The following is a 17579-nucleotide window of genomic DNA, read 5'->3' on the forward strand; positions in this document are numbered from 1 at the left end:
TAACGTGACAGTCATCCTGAGCTGTCTTAAGTTTGAGGTTGTGAACGATCTCTCTCAGGTCGTGGTGATCCTGTAGCCCATTTCCAGCATGTACTGTATTCTACCCACTAACCATTGCTTTCCTATTCATGGACGTGAAGATGTCCCCCTAGGTGGGGTTGAGGCCAAAGTGAAGGGACGGTGTGGGACTAGTGGTGGGGGTTATTCCTCTCTGCTGACGGACAGACTGCACACTGGCGAGTATGCCACCAAACCCTTCTGTTCCCTGTCACACCGATGAGAAGAGGGCATCTTCCCCGGCTTAAGGAGGCTTGTGCTCTCATTTTCTGCTTTTATTGGCTGCATTGTAAAGGGAGCCATTGGGGTGTGTGAGTGCTGTTTCTGTTTTTATTTTATTTTTTTATCTCCCGCTACACCACATGTTGTCAAACTCTATTGGCACTAAGCCTAAAATAGCTCTGCCAGGGTCTCCTCGATCCCCTTTGCTCAACCCCATGCTCACCCTTCTCCTCCCCATCCCTTACACATACACACACACCGCAACTCTACCTGACAACAATCATGTGGAAAACAGCACTGATATCAAATATTTTACCACAGAGCAGTATCAAACAGCTGAGTGGCCCCTTGATATTGCCCATGGGGGTCAAAAGATAAAGTTGAAGATATTGATCAATGGAGTGTTATAGTGATGACATCTTTTTGTAGGCCAACCCAGGGAGTTTCTTCTGCCATGGTTTCTCTCAGAAAATAAGAAAATAAGCTCTGTTGCAAAGACTTTCACGTGTTTTATTCAACAATATTATCTCCCCAAATCTACACACCTTTTTAGGTTTTTGAACCATATACGCAATTACTATTCTTCCGACTATACCGCTCAAGTTTCATACTAGCCCACCCCAGTCCTTCCACGTTCAATTAGCTAGTGGCTGTAACCTCCCTAGTGGTCATGGCTGTTTGAATAGCTAGTGTGACAGAGTGTCATGAGGGGTGAAAACCACTATAAATGATCATTTAGAGCAGTGCAGCCTAGTTCGATACAAGTGCGAACACGAGATATGATGTGCTTGACAAAATGACGTGCAATTATTCCAAAAACTGCTGTAGTTTGTATATAGCAACTTGTTAGCGACTTTTTAAAAGAACATAACAGCTTAAAATTCACAGTTGAGATATCAGCGAGTGTAATTTATGTTGTTGAACAAAATGTGAAATTCTCTTAGGCTTTTATTAACTACAGACTTTACTTTCTGCATAAATTGAAAACCCTTTGGGGAAAAAAGCATTGGAAATCTGGCGAAGGAACCCATGGCTCAAAAATGTTCTCACTTCTGGGTTGTAGGACTACCACCTTTAACACTCTATAGTGGCAGAGAGGTCTTTGGGTACTCTGCCTCTGTGCATACTGCAAGTTATTCATGATAGGAATAAAAGAGGCCTGATATAGAGAAATCTGTTTTGTATTTTACTGTTTAAATTAAGGTAATGTTAACAATAAAATTTATCTGGGAAAATAATCCGAAATTAATCTTCTAATTAGCATTTAGTGTGTACCTCAAATTAAAACTTCAAATTCTGTTTAATTTATTTTTTTTAATGTTTAAAAGGTATGAGCCAGCTGACATGGCAGTAATTAATTTGCTCCTGGTTTATGAAACTATGATCATTTAAGGATATAATATAATGAGGATGACTAAGGAGAAACATTCAAGCTGACATATTTGATAAAATAATTAGTTACTCTAATTTTTGCTCATGCTTGCTTATTTTGTTCTCATGCAGGGAAGTTGGATCTTTTATACACAGCAATATTTACACTGTCTAAATATATTTGTTTGTGTATAGGGTTAAAATGAAAATGGGAACTGCTCTGCAATGTTGCCCCCTACAGGGAGTAAAACATTTGTAGCAGAGCTTAGGGTGTTTTAGCAAAACAGGCTGAAGTTTCTTACCTGAGAATTTATACCGTCCTGGTGCAAAGGTTACTTAAAACCATTTGGTATGGCTATTGCATACCTGCAATTCATGACCTTTAACTGACAGTGAAAACAAACTACAGAAATGTGGGAAATCTCTATGCGGTGACAAAAGTAATGTACTTCAGTCTCATAAACAAAATAATCTGCTCTGTTCACAAAATAAATAGCCTATAACCATCCTTTTACTTTGCCAGATTTATATCTATGTATTGTATATGCATCTCATTTTAAATACCCTCTGGGCATTCAAGCTGGAACTAACAATATAATGGAATTCAGTGTGGGGAGAAAAAAAATGCTCTATCATACTGATTTGTCTTCCATTTGAACAAAACTATTATGACTGAAAAGACTGCTGCCCCTGAGAACTTACTGCAACAGTTATTAATTTTCAGCCACCTCACAAGTGGCAGTTCTTCAAATCCCCTCTCCCATTGTCTCCCGTCTAAGGCTGCTCCACAAATCAAAAGGCAGTTAATGAAGGTATAACAACAGACCTGTGGAGTTTAACAGCGGAAGTTTCACACCCTCATAGTGAATAATTGTAGAGAACAAGATGGAGGCTACAGCAGTACGCACTCCAGGCCAGTTCTGAGGCTACTATGCCGCTATGCGTACATTGAAGACCTACATTTCATTAAATCATTAAACACAAACTTTTCATGTAATCTAAAAACATTGTAGATTTGATCAAGATTTGTGTATTTTCAATTAGCTTAAAGACTTAAAGGAAACAATTAGCGCATAAAGACTTTTGACATTAACATGAAGGGAACCTGTTCAAGCTCTAAAATTTCTTATAAGCAAATAAGCTAACATCAGCCTGCTCTCCATCAAGGTGTATCAGCACAGAGCTATGACAGCTGCTACAGCCCTATATATGTGGGCAGCATGGTGGCGCAGTGATTAGCATTCTTGCCTCGCAGGGAGGTTGTTTTGAGTTATTCATCCTTTATTTGAACCTTTTGTAAATAAAGGTTAAATTAAATATGCCTACTGTACTTCAAATAGCATGTACTCAACACTGGACAGATTGCTGAAGATTCAAAAATACCTATTTTATATTCATATGTTATATATTTCAGAGCTGACCAACGCAAGCATATCCTAAGCTCAGGGTAATATTTGGTATGTTTCACAGATGTTGTTCCGTACCAGAAGGAGTGAACTGTATACATTAGTCTCTGCAATTGTGCTGGATACAGAAATCCTACCTTTTCACTGATCATTACTCTGTGTGTTTCCACTTACTTTTCTTGATGAATAATCAAGAAATTAATTAGCAGATTTATTCATGCCGATAGATGCAGCTTATTATTATCGATTCTGTTCAGTGATAGGATTGTGTTTCCTTGCTTATAGCAGAAATTTGTGCAGAACTTGCCTTATATCTGCAGATTATTTAAACCTGTGGTTAATTGTGCCCTTTGTTCAAGCCTCCAGGGACTATTGACAACATAAAGATCCCTTAATCTGGTCTGTGCAGATTCTGCAGTTTAAATGCTAATGATAAAGCTCAGTTTTGGATGATTGTTCTTTAGCCTTTATTTTCAGCTGTGCTGAAAGGTCTTGTGATATTCATTTTATGGATTGTCTAATGTCATTAAATTAAAAGTTTATTCTCTAAAAAATACATTGATTTCACTAAATTGGATCCCATTTAATCATTTACATTCTCAACCATGATGTGAAGAAAGAGTATGGTACAGCATGAGGCACAATTAGGGAAAGCTTTGAGGTTTCTTGCCTGTGGATTATTCAGATAATTGGCACATTTGTTGATCACGCAAAGTAAATGGAAACCAGTTGAGACCAATGATCATTTAGAAAGTATGATTTACACCTCCTCTATTTCAAGCTCACAAGCCAGTACTGGTGAGCTCATCTCCTCTGCTCTCTTAGTAGTGATGATGAAGAAGAGGTCAAAGACAGTGATGGTTATAAAGTCCTCATTATTATGAGGTAAATGACGGATTCTGATGATGATGAGGATGATGACAATGATGATGATGCTCATCACTGATTTCAAACATGAATTTTTTCACGCAGAGATGAGAGTTCTGCCATTTTAGTGGTGATGATGATGGCGATGATGGTGAAGGGTAAGCTGTGTATATAAAACACTAACCCTTTGCTTATGTGTATTTAAAGTGCTATTGAGTTCTTGCCCAGGTCTGTTGTAAAACTGCAATAGAAAAGTTATGTTTTTGCCATATTCAAAAATAGCCTGTGTATAACAAGTGCTGTGGCCAGTTCTTTCTGATATTGCAATGAATCTGGGAGTATAATTGTATAGCAGTGTGCTGCAGCATGATAGAGGCTCCCATTTTGGGGAGAGGCAATGAATGTTTGCTTGTGTGGAGCACGGGCAGAACACTCTATTGTGTCTGGAAGATGCAAATCTTTGTGCCATGTTGACTGAAGCAACATGTAAGACTTAATACGCCTTAGTTTTCTCTCCTTTTTTGCATTTTGCGATGATGTAACCTATTTGCCATTTTTGTTAAGTGAGCATTTGGGTGTTGAAAATCAGTCATTTTGCTGGGGTGATAAAATTGCACGTAATATACAACCACGCGCGTCACTCTTCCCAAATTTCCGATTTCCCCATTGTGTGGGTGCTCGTGAATGCACCTGCATGGGATTTAAAACTGATTCTGAACTACAAGAGCTCTTTTAAATCTGCAGCCGGTGCTTATCTCTCTGCTGGAATATTCACAGCCCACTCAGTCAAATATTCATCGAATCAACAGAATATATTTGTATTTTTAATTACCTTGATATACTAGGCATAGTAATAATCAGCGGAGGTTTCCATCTAAAGAGAACTCTGAGCTTTGACTTTGGTAGTGGTAAATAATTAAAAGCTGTCTGGTTGTGCAGTGGACGAGAGAGAGAGTGTGAGAGGCAGTAAAAGCTGTCCAATGGTGCTTTGAGCACTGGCACATTTAACAGAAGAGAGAGAGTTTTCAAAGATGATATGCTGGCGGTCTGCCCATGAAGGGGTCCAGGCTGACTCTGATGGAGGAAAGAAAAGGGGGATAAAGAACATATTACAGCCCATAGAGGGGTGATCATATTTTGATTGCCTTAATGAATGCTGATACCCAGATGAGCTTGGTCTGTGTGTGTTTCCCAGTTAGGTTCTTCCTGGAAAGGCGAACAATGGGCTACGGTGTCTTTGTGGCATTTTCGCCCATTGAGCGAACCGTGCGGAGCACCAGAGCAGTGTGAATGTGCATCGCTAATTTACATGGGCAGCAGCTCCTGCTCACATTCACAGCTTTCATTGATCCTCTGCCTCCTGATTAATCTCCTATGATGGGATCGGGACTCAATTAGTGTCTGAGTTTCTATTCCCACTATTCCCTGCATGGGCAGAACATTGAGAAAGACTGTTGTGGTTTACCCGCTCATTCCCAAACGACCAACCTTTGGATTGAACTTTATTTCTTGTCAAGCTATAATGGTCACAGTAACACTATCGATATATACAATATTTATGTATGCATATCTATATGGGCATGGCAGCTACCCATGGGGGAGAGTGCTTTATTTTACTCACAAGAGAATGTTTTTCTGTTTGAAAAAAATATGAAATAAATGCAGTTGTTGGTGAAAATAGTAACCAAACGCCTTTGAGGCTGCTTTCACAGTACATCCCAGGCTGTGTTATATTGTATGCTGTCTGAGAAATGTTGGCGGTTATGCTCTTTTGGATAGGCTTCTCTGTAGGGGCCAAGTGCAGCGCTAGCTCCCATTTTTGACTCACAACTCTTTCGTTCTTTCCAGGTTATCCAGCGCAGGGAGGATGGATCTGTCAATTTCTTCCGTGGTTGGGACTCGTACCGTGAAGGGTTTGGGAAGATCACTGGAGAACACTGGCTGGGTAGGTCACAAATTCATGAGTTTTCAGAGGAAAAATTGTATCATTTACATATGACATATTTAGTCATTTACTGTATTTCCCTCAGTTGGTCGAATGAAAATTCAGGGAGGTGGCTTGCTATGCATTGGTGGATACCTTGGCCGCTTGTCTCCTAGTTGAATGGCACAAACCTGGTATGCATAATTGTCATTCTAAAATATGAACTGCAAAACAAACAACTGAATGTCCATCAATAACACACGTCCAATCTAAATATCAGGAGTTCAGAGGTGCATGCAAATTGTTGTTCTGCAAGGCATCAATCAGAGATGCAGAGATGTGCTTTAGAGAGGAGTACGGAGTAAGTGAGAAGCTTGGGGGAAAAGGGGGAAGTCAGGAGAGAGCATTTTGAGTTTTTTTTCTGTTTCTTCAACCCCATCTTTGTTTACAGAAAAACCACAGTGAATCACTTTCTAATAAGCAGCCCAAAAAGTGGATCTGTAGTCTGTTGCACCTGTTTCTGTCTTTCTCTCTGTCCGTTTCTCTCTCTCTTTCTCTCTCTCATAGTTTGTCTTCTCCACTCATAAAAGCAAAAGTGGAGCTTTATTTATAGAACTGTGGAGTATAAAAACTGTGTTGAGTGCAAGATATGTCCTGCAGAATCCCTCATGTGCTGTTCAGGTTGGTTCCAAATTCTAAAGCTGTTATCTGCAGTTTTGCAAAAGGCTACCAACAAGACCAGCTCAAAAGGAAAACGGCACTTTCTACAATTGCTTCCTTTCACTACAGAATGTCAAAACAGAAATGAAAACATACAGCAAATTGTAGTGGTTATCATTTTTATATTCTGTACCCTTTTGGGAACAATAAACAGTTCAGAGCCATAATTGAGCTCTTAGGTCCCATGTGGCATAAGTGCATGTGATCACACCAAAGGTGAATGGTGAATTCACATGTGGAGAAGGAAGTGGACCTGTCATTCATAGATGGGTGATTTGCGATGACAGGCCTGTCACTTACTGTCAGGGCCCCAAGATTGAGTAATCCTTGTGAAGATAAGGGGGGTATGGGGTGAGCTGAGCTAAACATGGCACTGTCTTAAGCTGGCTTTCGAACTATAAACTATTAATGCCAGCTCCTTTGCATTTTGAACCGAAACACTTGTCTCTCTTTCATCTGTGGAATGAGGCTTTACAGAGGCACAGGGTTAGAGAAACACAACACTTTACCCCTGAGTCAGTGCTGCTCCTGCAACTAGTTAAGCTGATTCTGCCCATGCTCTGGATCAATGAGAGATACCCCGGGATTGGTGGCAATTTGTATTGGTGACCTGAAAGTGAAAATGCGTCTTACATCAGAAATGCAGTTCCACTGGGTGACAGCTTTCTGCACTACCGTGTGTTTAGTATCAGTCAGGGTTATATTTACCCCTTTGTGCGGATGCCAGATCTGGCCAATCATTGCCCATTTAGGGGGTGCCTATTTAAAGCTTTATAACAGGTGTGAGCATCGCAGGGACTTTGAAAATAGCTTAAATGAAGCAAGACATCAGTACCAATTACAATGCTAACCAATTACAAAACTTAGATTAGTTTATATCTATAGTTTAATTATGTCGGCAAAAATGATCTCATATAAAACTATATAACTGTAAAACTATACTGCCCTACAAAGCCTAACTGCAGTAACTACTGCAGTAACTACGCAAAAAGTTAAACTGAGAAAAATGGCTTTAAAGTGTTTTAACTGGCCAGCCAAATGGGTTGTAGGTATATAAGTGATATTGCACTAATTGTACATGTATTCATGGGGTAATTTTTATGCCCAAAAAGCATGACAGCTGGCCAGTTAAAACACTTTAAAGCCATTTTTCTCAGTTTTACCCTTTGTGTAGTTACTGCAATTAGGCTTTGTAGGGCAGCATACATGTCCTGGATTATAAACTCCTTGCGCAGTGTGCAAAATCTGAGTGTGATATGCAGAATTACTAAAGATCTATGAAGCAAAAAGTAAGCAGTGTACCCTGATGTCCCTTAGTGTCTTTAAATCTATCCAAAATGTCTAAATTGTGCATTGATGTAAATCGCAGCATAATCATGTATTTCACAACAAATCAGCTGTTTTGACTTAAGAAACTCACTTTTGCATCATTTTCAAGTGGTTATTGATATATCCCCATCGGTACAGGGGTCTAAGAGATCTAGGGGACCAAAACATATCCATAATCTCTCCAAAAATGAGTAAAATAATTTTTAAAAATTGCACTAACCTATTGAAAGACACTCAATTTAAAAAATAACATACTAGCATATTCAGTACTGTGAAACATTTGAAACACAACATGACCGTATCCTTGAACACATTATTCAGTTTTTTTTCTTTTTTAATTTGTGTTTTTATGTGTGTTCATTTTGTGTATTTCATACAATATCAGGCCAACAAACAGCCATAAAAATTCTAGTTATGTGTCAATTTTTAAAAGTATTTTTTTTTTTAAAGTGCTTGCTTAAAAAATCTTTCTTATCACTTGCCTTGTACTTATTCATGCTCCTCAGGCTTCAAGCTCATAGTACTGTACCTACACAAATCAGACACAGTTCTCTGCATGCTCGCCCACACACCCACGCATGTTCCCTCCAGCCCAACAAGGTGCTGTGCTCTCTGTACGTGGGGGGGATCTCAAAGGACACACTCGTCACACAGTATGGATTCTACCCACAAACCTGAAATGGGGATCCGGAAAGAGAGACTTTTTATGAAGGACTGAATGAAATGAATGTTTTTTTTTACTTTTGTGGTAATCAATTTTCCTGTTCTCAAATTCATGCAAAGAATGATTAAGCACAGTGCTTGAAGTGGGCTGGAATGAACCGGTATGCGGTGTGTTTTTTAAAATCCAGCTGTCCTTGTTCTGGGTCAGCCTCTTGCTCAACCCAGCCAGTGATAGCAATCTCCTCCAAACTACCTCCACCCCGGTCCATGAACGCAATCTCAGAATCTCTCTTCCTCCCACCGTCCACTATCACAATGCCCCCCCCCCCCCCCACACACACACACACACACACACACACACACACACACATTCCACAATGAAAATTAAGTCCACACAAATTATTACAAATTTAGCAGTGACTTTGATGTTCTCATAACATGCACACTTAGCAAAATATGCACATAAAAGCCAGTGATGCAGGTGAAGGACAGAATATCAACAGAAATAAGTGCAATAGAGCCTGTGCACAAGATTAGTAGTGCCCAAATATCTAGGAATTTATTTTAAAATACACCACGATCACATGATCAGTGTTGTGACCTGTGCTGGGCCTAAGTTGGGACATTCATCAACATGATCAACCCAGTGTCATGTATTTTAAATTAAAACCTTGGGCTATTGGGATCTATGAATGCAGTGTGCAGGCTATTGCTTTTATCTTATGCAGAACATTGGGTTTTGAGATAACAACAGTTTTTAAAAAGAACCTCGATTAAATCAATTTTGTCTTTAGCTTTGATGAACAATTAAATGATAGCATATAGATGTCGGATATCTAGGTTTTATATTATCTCCCTTTAAGAAACAAGCAATGTAAATTGATCTGGCAAAGTTGCTCTGTCTGTTGTGTACAGTTATGTTGTCTGTTTCCTTGCTGTCTATCTGTTCCCCCCTCCCCATCACAACACAAATGCTGGAGGTTGTTTAAATGTAAATAAACCTGCAGCGACCTGGAGAGTTCCTCTCCTTTGAAAGTTTTATGATTACCACCCTCCAGAAGAGATACAGTACACTCATAATTATGGTCAGAGAACTTACGTGGCTATATGCTGCACAAAGACCCTTGTTCCTTTTGGGTTTGAATGCAATCTGCACTATGTAACTTGAAATCACTGAGTAAAAACCTTAATGTCTGCGTAGATGAGGGTTGTAAGGCCTGATCATTGGAATCTACATTTTCAGGGTATTCCAGTTAAAAGCAGAAAATAACGTGGTAAGATTGTTTTTGTTACATGGGAAATATTTTACCAGAAGATGAAGAGTACAACTGGCTGTCTTTGACAATTATTTGTCTATAGCTTTCACCCCTTCATTAGAACTAGGTGTCACTTTCCATTTTTTAAAGAAATATTCAGTAGCTGGCTGGATTACCTTGTAACATATTCATGTTTGATGTCTTTTTGATGGGCTTAAAACCAGAAATCTTATGATAATAATTCCATAGCGCTGAGCCCTGCTTAAAACCACATAAGGCGACTTTAATACGTTAATTTGTCAGCTTTCAGATAAGACAGTCCCTGTCTGACCCTGCTATCACACCTCCGCCCTTTCTCACCATAGTCAATCAGCCATGGTGCCCCCATCTCTCAACAATCCCCCCACCCCCTTCAAACAACATAAAATGCATAATTTTCTTTACTCAATCCAGTAGAGTTTTTGGTACTTAAGTTGAGCCTGCTATCTTCTGTGTGGTGGAGATTTGGAGGTTGTATCTGCTTTGCAGAAGGAATCTGAACCTTGCATCTTGGCCTGCTGTTTTCTTGTGTTTGGTGTGCGCATGGTCTGACGTCAGCTCATCTTGCAGTTTTATATTTTCCTTCCAGTTCTTTTTGTAATATTTAGTGTCTTTTGGTTTTTGAACTTTGATTTTGGATTTCCTGGGAGAAACAAGATGTGGTTTGGTGTTTTCCTTAATCCATTTCTTTTGTGGCTGTGACCTGTCCATGTAGGTAACATTTGTTATTTGTTTAAGGTAGCTGACCTTCATCTTTAGATTAGATGTTTTTTTTTCTAACTTAATACATTTCTTAATTTTAATCTGGTTGTGAGTTGCACATTTTTTAAATGTTGATCCAACAGGTTGATCTGCCTATCAACAAATTCAGAGATTTAATTGATAATTAATATCCTTTGTAATAATTTCCAAATTAAATCAAATAAATCTATTTTATATGTTGGATAAGTGAGAAGTTTTAACTGTTGATACACTTGTGTTCAATATTCAGTGCTGGCCATTAAAACGAGGGTGTTAACTGGTTAAAACTGCTGGATTCAGAACATAAATGTTTTACACAGTCCTCACTGTTCTTATATAGATATGCAGTTTGTCATATTCAGCAATCACAAAAATGAATGCAAATCTTTGAAATGCAATGAAGCTTTTGTATTGTAAACAGGAACTACAGTGAACTACACGCAGCCTAAGTTAGCAGGCACCACCTCTGGTTTGTTGGTCAGCTCTAGTGCAATCCGCTGCCGTAACTCCTTGATACAGTAGTCATCTGGCTCCATTGACATTTATATAGTCATTTTTTTAGTTCTGCTTATTATGTAATTAGCGTTTTTTTCAATTAACCGATGCCTGTCAGCAGCAGATGGGCTCCCCCCTGAATCAGCTTCTGCTCAAGAAAAGCTGTAAAGCTGCCTTTGTGACAGTACCCTGTCTGAAAAACACTATGAAAATAAAATTGAACTGAATTGACATGAATTAGTAGGTTCCACAAGATTAACAGCAATAATTGACAAAAGCTGCACTTGAATACATTTTCTAATATACACTACAATCTGGAATTTCTGGTAGCCTAGGTAAAGATAATCTATAAAAGCCACAGCAAACAAATCATTGGGCCTCATTTGCTAAACTTTTTAAAAATTATTCTTACTTTTTTTTTTTTTAAATATTCCTACGAAGAAACAATATGAGATTCATGACACATGTGCAGACCTTTGTTATTGTGCATATCCCAGGTGTATGAGATTCTGAATTCTGGCTGTTTGCCAAATTTATGCGCAATCCTATTCATGTGATTTGCATAAGGAAACAGCCATGAACAAATACAGATAAGAAAAAAATGAAGAATGCTGAAATGTTCTTGGAAACGTTCTTATACGGAGTTTACGATCAGTTGTGATCACACCCATGTTTCATGAATGAGGCCCATTTTTCTTTATCAGCTTGATCTCACACTCAGGAAAATGTAATCAATGTAATCTTGACAACAGTTATTATTTATTATTTACTGTTTATAGCAAATATAGCTTTGACAGCATGTAATAGATTAGGATAATTTCATTATTTAAAAATATCATGATTCCATAGGGGAAAAGATGTGAAAGTGGTAATACTTTTGAAAGTCACTGTACTCTCCTGAATCTCCCACCATGAGTTCACAGAAGAATGAAATTATTAGTAAACAAAAACAGATTTGTATCGGTCAATATGATCCAGTGCCCTTGCACTGATCTGACCCTCACCCATATCACTGTGCCCTCCAGAAAGCTTTCACGGGCTCACGTCAACAACAAAGCCTATAATATTTTATCGAACTGACCAGCAGCTTTGCACTGCTGCCAAAGCCTACAGAGTGAGGTCAGAGGCCAGCATCTTGCAAAAATTACAGTGAGGGGTGGGTTTAATAAATCAATACGGCCCTGCAGTTTTTCCGTTTTAACAGACAGGTGATCCTGTCACCTCATTAATGGGAAACGGGAAGGTTTGGGATGGAGCAGGGCCCTGCACACCAGCTTTATCCCACTCAAAGTAGGGGGCACAGTGTCATAAGAGAAATTGCTAATGATTGCATTCTGACAGGAAGGGCGCGCCATCACGTATGAAATTCGCACGCACTAATTAATTCATGACATGAAGCGTGCACATCCATGTATTATTATGGGGTATTGATCTGCCTCCTAGATGTGATGGCTGACTTGGTAATAATCGAAAGATTCTCAGGGGAGTTGCATTTCATACAGGAGTATAACCCCTCCAATGCAGGTCTACTGCGATACTCATATAAAACACATACAGAGTTGCACATTTACACACACACACAAGCGCATGCACGCACACACATATACAGATACACTGTAGAACATATTGTGTGCTGAAGCGACAAAAGAGAATTGCAATGTCAACACACCAGAATAATTGGACATCGGTGCTAGTTTCACAGAGTGTACATTCTGCCCTCACAGTGTAAAATACAGTCTGATTGCCACGTTCCTTGCTAGTTATTGCTTAAACACAGTTTCAAACAGGGTTTATCAGTGGAGTCAATGTTTTAACTGGCACTGATGGTAAGAATTTTTGCCTTTAAGGTTTTTTGGGGAGGAAGGCCATTCGATAAAAAAATCCCTCTGATGTGGAATGCTTTGCTAAGACTCTCTTTGTTGCTGTCATGGTACAGAGCATCCTCCCTCTCTTGCATAATTCATCTAGCGAAGGTGCTGATGGCATACAGCATGCATTAAAGAACCGACGAGTTGAGGATATAAGCACAAGTGATTCAATTCACTCTTTCTGATTTCTTTTTTTAATTGCATGTTAATGAATGAACATTCCTCAGTGAGTGGCAGCAACGGGGAAATAGACATGGTAGTATTGACTTATTCTAGCTGGTGCTACCGGGTATTGAAGTATTGTTCCATGAGAAAATTAAACTTGGGTAAAGCATGCCGTACATTCATAAATCTGCCTTGGAAAAACCATTGGCTTGCCTTGTGTTTGATTGACCCAGCAGAATACTTTCCCTGGTGTTAATTGTCAAACACTTACTGAATGTATTTCCCTAGAAAATATAAAATTGACCTTCAGTGCAAGTTTGATGTAAAGTACAACCTCAGAGAGAGAAAAACCTTAGTTACGGACTGAACAGTCAACTGAATGATGAATGAAATCGAAAGTGTCATGCACAATCTGTATCAAGTGTACCATCATTTCTGATGCAAATAGCCAAGGAAAGTGTCGCATTTGCATGTTTTAAAACATTTTAGATAGTAAGAAAATGGTATTAAGCAAGTGTCATGGCTTAGTGCTATTGCTACAGCATAGATTTCAGTAAAATTATATTTGTTATAAAGATGGTTGAGTAAACAGATGCAAAAGATAGCAGGTCACTGAAAAGAAGAACAAATTGTTCAAAATGCCAACGGGGTGAAAAAAGGAATTCTATTGCTGGTTTGATTACTGATAATTAAACTGAGATTTATAGCAACCACCATCCTGGATCCATGTAAAGTTTACAGTTATGGGGTAAGAACAGTTTTACACAACAAACCCATGGGCATGATGAGAAAATAGGGAGATTTTGGTTTTATGAGAACATGGAAAGATAAGGGAGGGCCCTTAGGCAAAAACATTTGTCTTTCTTTAAATTGAGCCTGTGAGCAGGTGCATACTCAACTTAGTGGTGTGAAACTACCAACCTGTTTTTATCTGCACTTTTCTTTCTCTATTTTTCTCTCTAACACACACACAGATGTGCAGACACCGTCTCTCCTGCCCACACCTTTTTTGTTTTACATTCAAATTTCAAGCCCTGTCGATTTCCATAAGCTTAGATAAGCAATTTTTTCCTTGATGTATGTGACTGCACATCTCAACCCATTTGAATCGTAGAAGAGTGCAGTGATAATGTGGAGTCTGTTCTTGGTGGTTCGAACTAAGAGGTTCTGGATACAATGAGGCGAAAACCTCATGAGAGGCTGTTGCGTGTTGGGTCAGAGCTCAGATTCACTTGCACACCCCAGATGAACGTAAACATTTTTGTAGCATACCAGCCACTCTCATGTTGTGATTAAAGGAAACCACTTGTGCATGCACTTGCATCTCTTAGAGGTGCCATCCCCTGTGATCACACAAGGGAGCAGTGACCTTTCATGTCCTTTTATGCATGCTATATGCTTTATGTCCCTTGGTTCAAAGTTCATTAATGGCAGAAAGGCGCTGTAGTACCATGGCCTTGGCTCAGGACTGCGCAACAAGATTTCAGTCCATTTTTAGTTTCAATTGGTCTTATCACCCGTGGGTCTGTTATTGACTTGTGCATAAGCTTGATAAATGAATGTCATGATGAATTTGTCGCCTAGTGTGCATCTGCATGTGTGTGTTTGGGGAGGAGGAGGGCAGTACCAAGATAAGGAAAGACACAGATAAAGGGCATGCCTCCATCACAAGACAGAGCGATGCGTAGCGCTGATACATGGTGTTTGTTGGGAAGCATCTCGCATTTGTCCAGTCATCTGAAGGACATTAGTGTGCATCCCCAATGCATATTATAACTGTGTCCTAATACTTAGCAATATTTGTGATTCACGTTCCTTCTGCAGATAGACATTCAAAGGCCTTGATCGTGTGTTCAGGAAAACAATGCATCTTGTGCTGCTGAGGCATTGTCCTGAGACGCGTGAACAATAGAATTCCTGTGGCTTTTCTATCCCCTCGGAATTGGTCACGAACGTGAATTATGACGGCTGCGTATTGTGCAGAGGTTTAGCCAGGAAAGAGACGGCACCCCACAGACACCCATAAATAAGCCACTCGCTTAAAAATAAATAAAGTGTAAAAACCCAGACTTTCTCCTCCCCTATTTTACGTCAGGAACCTCCTGAACCTTTAGAGATTTGTGACCAAAAACCTGCAGTCCTGCAGGACACAACATTATAATTACGGATATTTTCCTGTGTGCTGATGGTAATCTAACTCCCACTCAGCTTGACTCATGCCCTCCTGTCTTAAACACATTCTGTCCTCTCATTTGTAATCCGCTGCTTCTGTTTCTCGATTCAATTGATGTTTCTTTGAAATTTATAATAGAAAAAATACTGCTGACAAATGTATTTTCCTTTCCTTGCATGCTCTGCCTCGCACATTCTGCTCATGTGATCCTTCAACTCATAAGGAATATTTCATGGACATTGAGCGTAAAGCCTGCCTCTGGTCACATCACATTGTCCAAATGTATTATCTAATTAAATCCAATATTTGGGCTAATTGGGGCCTTTGAAATGTTTCCTTTGCACGTGGTGTGTTAGGGCATGTGTCGACATGTCTTAATTTTGGTTTTATTTTTGCTAAATGATAGTAAAGGCATTGAAATGTTACTGGTAAACAAATGCGATTGAAAACAAATTTGTTTTTGAGACTAAATCCAAGGACCTGCTGCCATATCTTTTTATATAAATATATAAATCCTCACAAAATAAAAAATTCAGTTCAGAGATTAATTATTAAAAGAAAGTAGACACGTATTCAGTTAGGGTCTGCCAGAAAAAATGAAATGAATTATTAAGCATTCAAAACTACCTTCCATGATTCCCAGCACTTTCTGTCAGGCAACCTGAATGCTGCTACAACAGCAGAGATCTGCAGGATCCGCAGTGATTGTGAACTGAGCTCAAGTGCTAGCAATAACAGAGATTCTTATTTTATCACATATGTGTTTTTGGCCCAAGGGAGTATAAGGTGGAAAAAGGTTGCCTGATTTCAAGTAAACAGAAGTAGGATTGACATGTACAGGGGTTTCTAAAATTCAAATGCCTGTTTTGAAAGGCAGAGGCTTTCTTTTTATTATTTAATCTTTTTATTTTAACTGGAGGTTGGAAAATTGGAATGTGACTTTTGTGCTGAAATACCTCTTTTATTATTTTTATTTTTTTACATTGCTGTATACCTCTTTTATTGGTGTTGCATCAAACATCATAGGTTTGTAAAAAGATTTTATAAAACTGTGAGGCAGACAGAGAGACATCCACCCAATTGTATCTCATAGGTTTTTCCCCCCGAATCTCTCCTAGTTATCTGGAGCAGTGTACTGTATCTATTGAACAGCATTATTCTTGACTGTCACCATCAAGTCCTTTTTATATTCTCGTCTTTTTCTTGATTTAAGGACTACTATGCATTTCTTGCATCTCTTTAGATTAAAATTATTGTTTTGGTATCCAAAAAATGCTTTGATTCAATGGCTTTCAGTGAGAGCAAAGTGTCTGTTGGTAGCTGACACTGACCAATGCAAGGTAGTTCATAAAAGGAATGCTGTGTTGTCGGCTGAAAAAGATTACCAAAGTTGAACTTTTTACAAAGCTTATTGTGGCATAATAGTGCATCAGCCAAAAGGAGAACATTGGCTAGACTTTCAAATAGGGTGGGAGTGAAACTCATTGTCACTGTGAGCAGTCACCGGGAGCGGTTTAATCCATCCTTGAAAACGTATAAAGACAGTTCACAGTGAGCATCGACCTCCCACTCTATCAGTGCATGCACAGGTCTATTGGGCTAATATGAAAGAAATACAGTATGTGCATTTATTTACTACACAAAGCATATGAGGTAACCTAGGTACAGAGCTGTAGGATATGACAGGTCAGTGGAATTAGAGGTGTGCCCAAATCCAAATACCTTATTTGGAACGGTACAAATAATGAACTCTAAACAGATGATTCAGTTTGAACATCCTGGCTTATATTTGTTTTTGTTTGTTTTTTTTTTGTTTGCTTGTTTTTTTAAATTCATTTATTAAGTTAGAGGTTTTCTCATAAACATCATAATTACAAGAAGTTTTTTTTTATAATTATGTATTAGTATCTCATAATTACAAAAAGTACAAAGAAGGGCAACTAAACTGGCTACTGACATGAAATTTAGTTATGAGAGTTATGAGAATGGACTATGGGAATTTAACTTAAATCAACAAGGTTTAATAAACAAAATGAGTTTTTGAATAAAACTAATTCATGTTTTACATTTATCTTTAATGTCTTTATTGTCTTTAAAAAATTAAGGCTGCTTTGTGACAGTGATGTTCACACTGCAGCTAGACAGTATGCATAGTGTATGCATATGTGAAGCAGTGTTCAAGGCACCCGATGTGTTGTCTCAAACACTCTGAGTATGTTAATGTATTTTATAGTCATTTAATTTACTGGAGGCAGGGCATTAAATGTGACACAAAATGAAGTT

At 38.7% G+C, this 17579-nt stretch overlaps 1 protein-coding gene across 8 annotated transcripts in view; it reads left to right on the forward strand.

Annotated features, from left to right (window-relative positions):
* fibcd1b (fibrinogen C domain containing 1b) overlaps window positions 1-17579 on the forward strand; it is a 108489-nt gene that overhangs the window by 64162 nt on the left and 26748 nt on the right. For all 8 annotated transcript variants that reach the window (XR_010325328.1, XR_010325327.1, XR_010325329.1 and 5 more), the window contains one exon: window positions 5772-5868. Coding sequence is in view for 5 of the 8 variants with exons in the window: in XM_064307828.1 (XP_064163898.1) it covers window positions 5772-5868 (97 nt within the window). In the remaining 3 variants the exon portion in view is untranslated. The remainder of the gene's footprint in view (window positions 1-5771; window positions 5869-17579) is intronic.

The sequence above is a fragment of the Anguilla rostrata genome, chromosome 14 (assembly GCF_018555375.3).
Source record: "Anguilla rostrata isolate EN2019 chromosome 14, ASM1855537v3, whole genome shotgun sequence".
Taxonomy (NCBI): domain Eukaryota; kingdom Metazoa; phylum Chordata; class Actinopteri; order Anguilliformes; family Anguillidae; genus Anguilla; species Anguilla rostrata.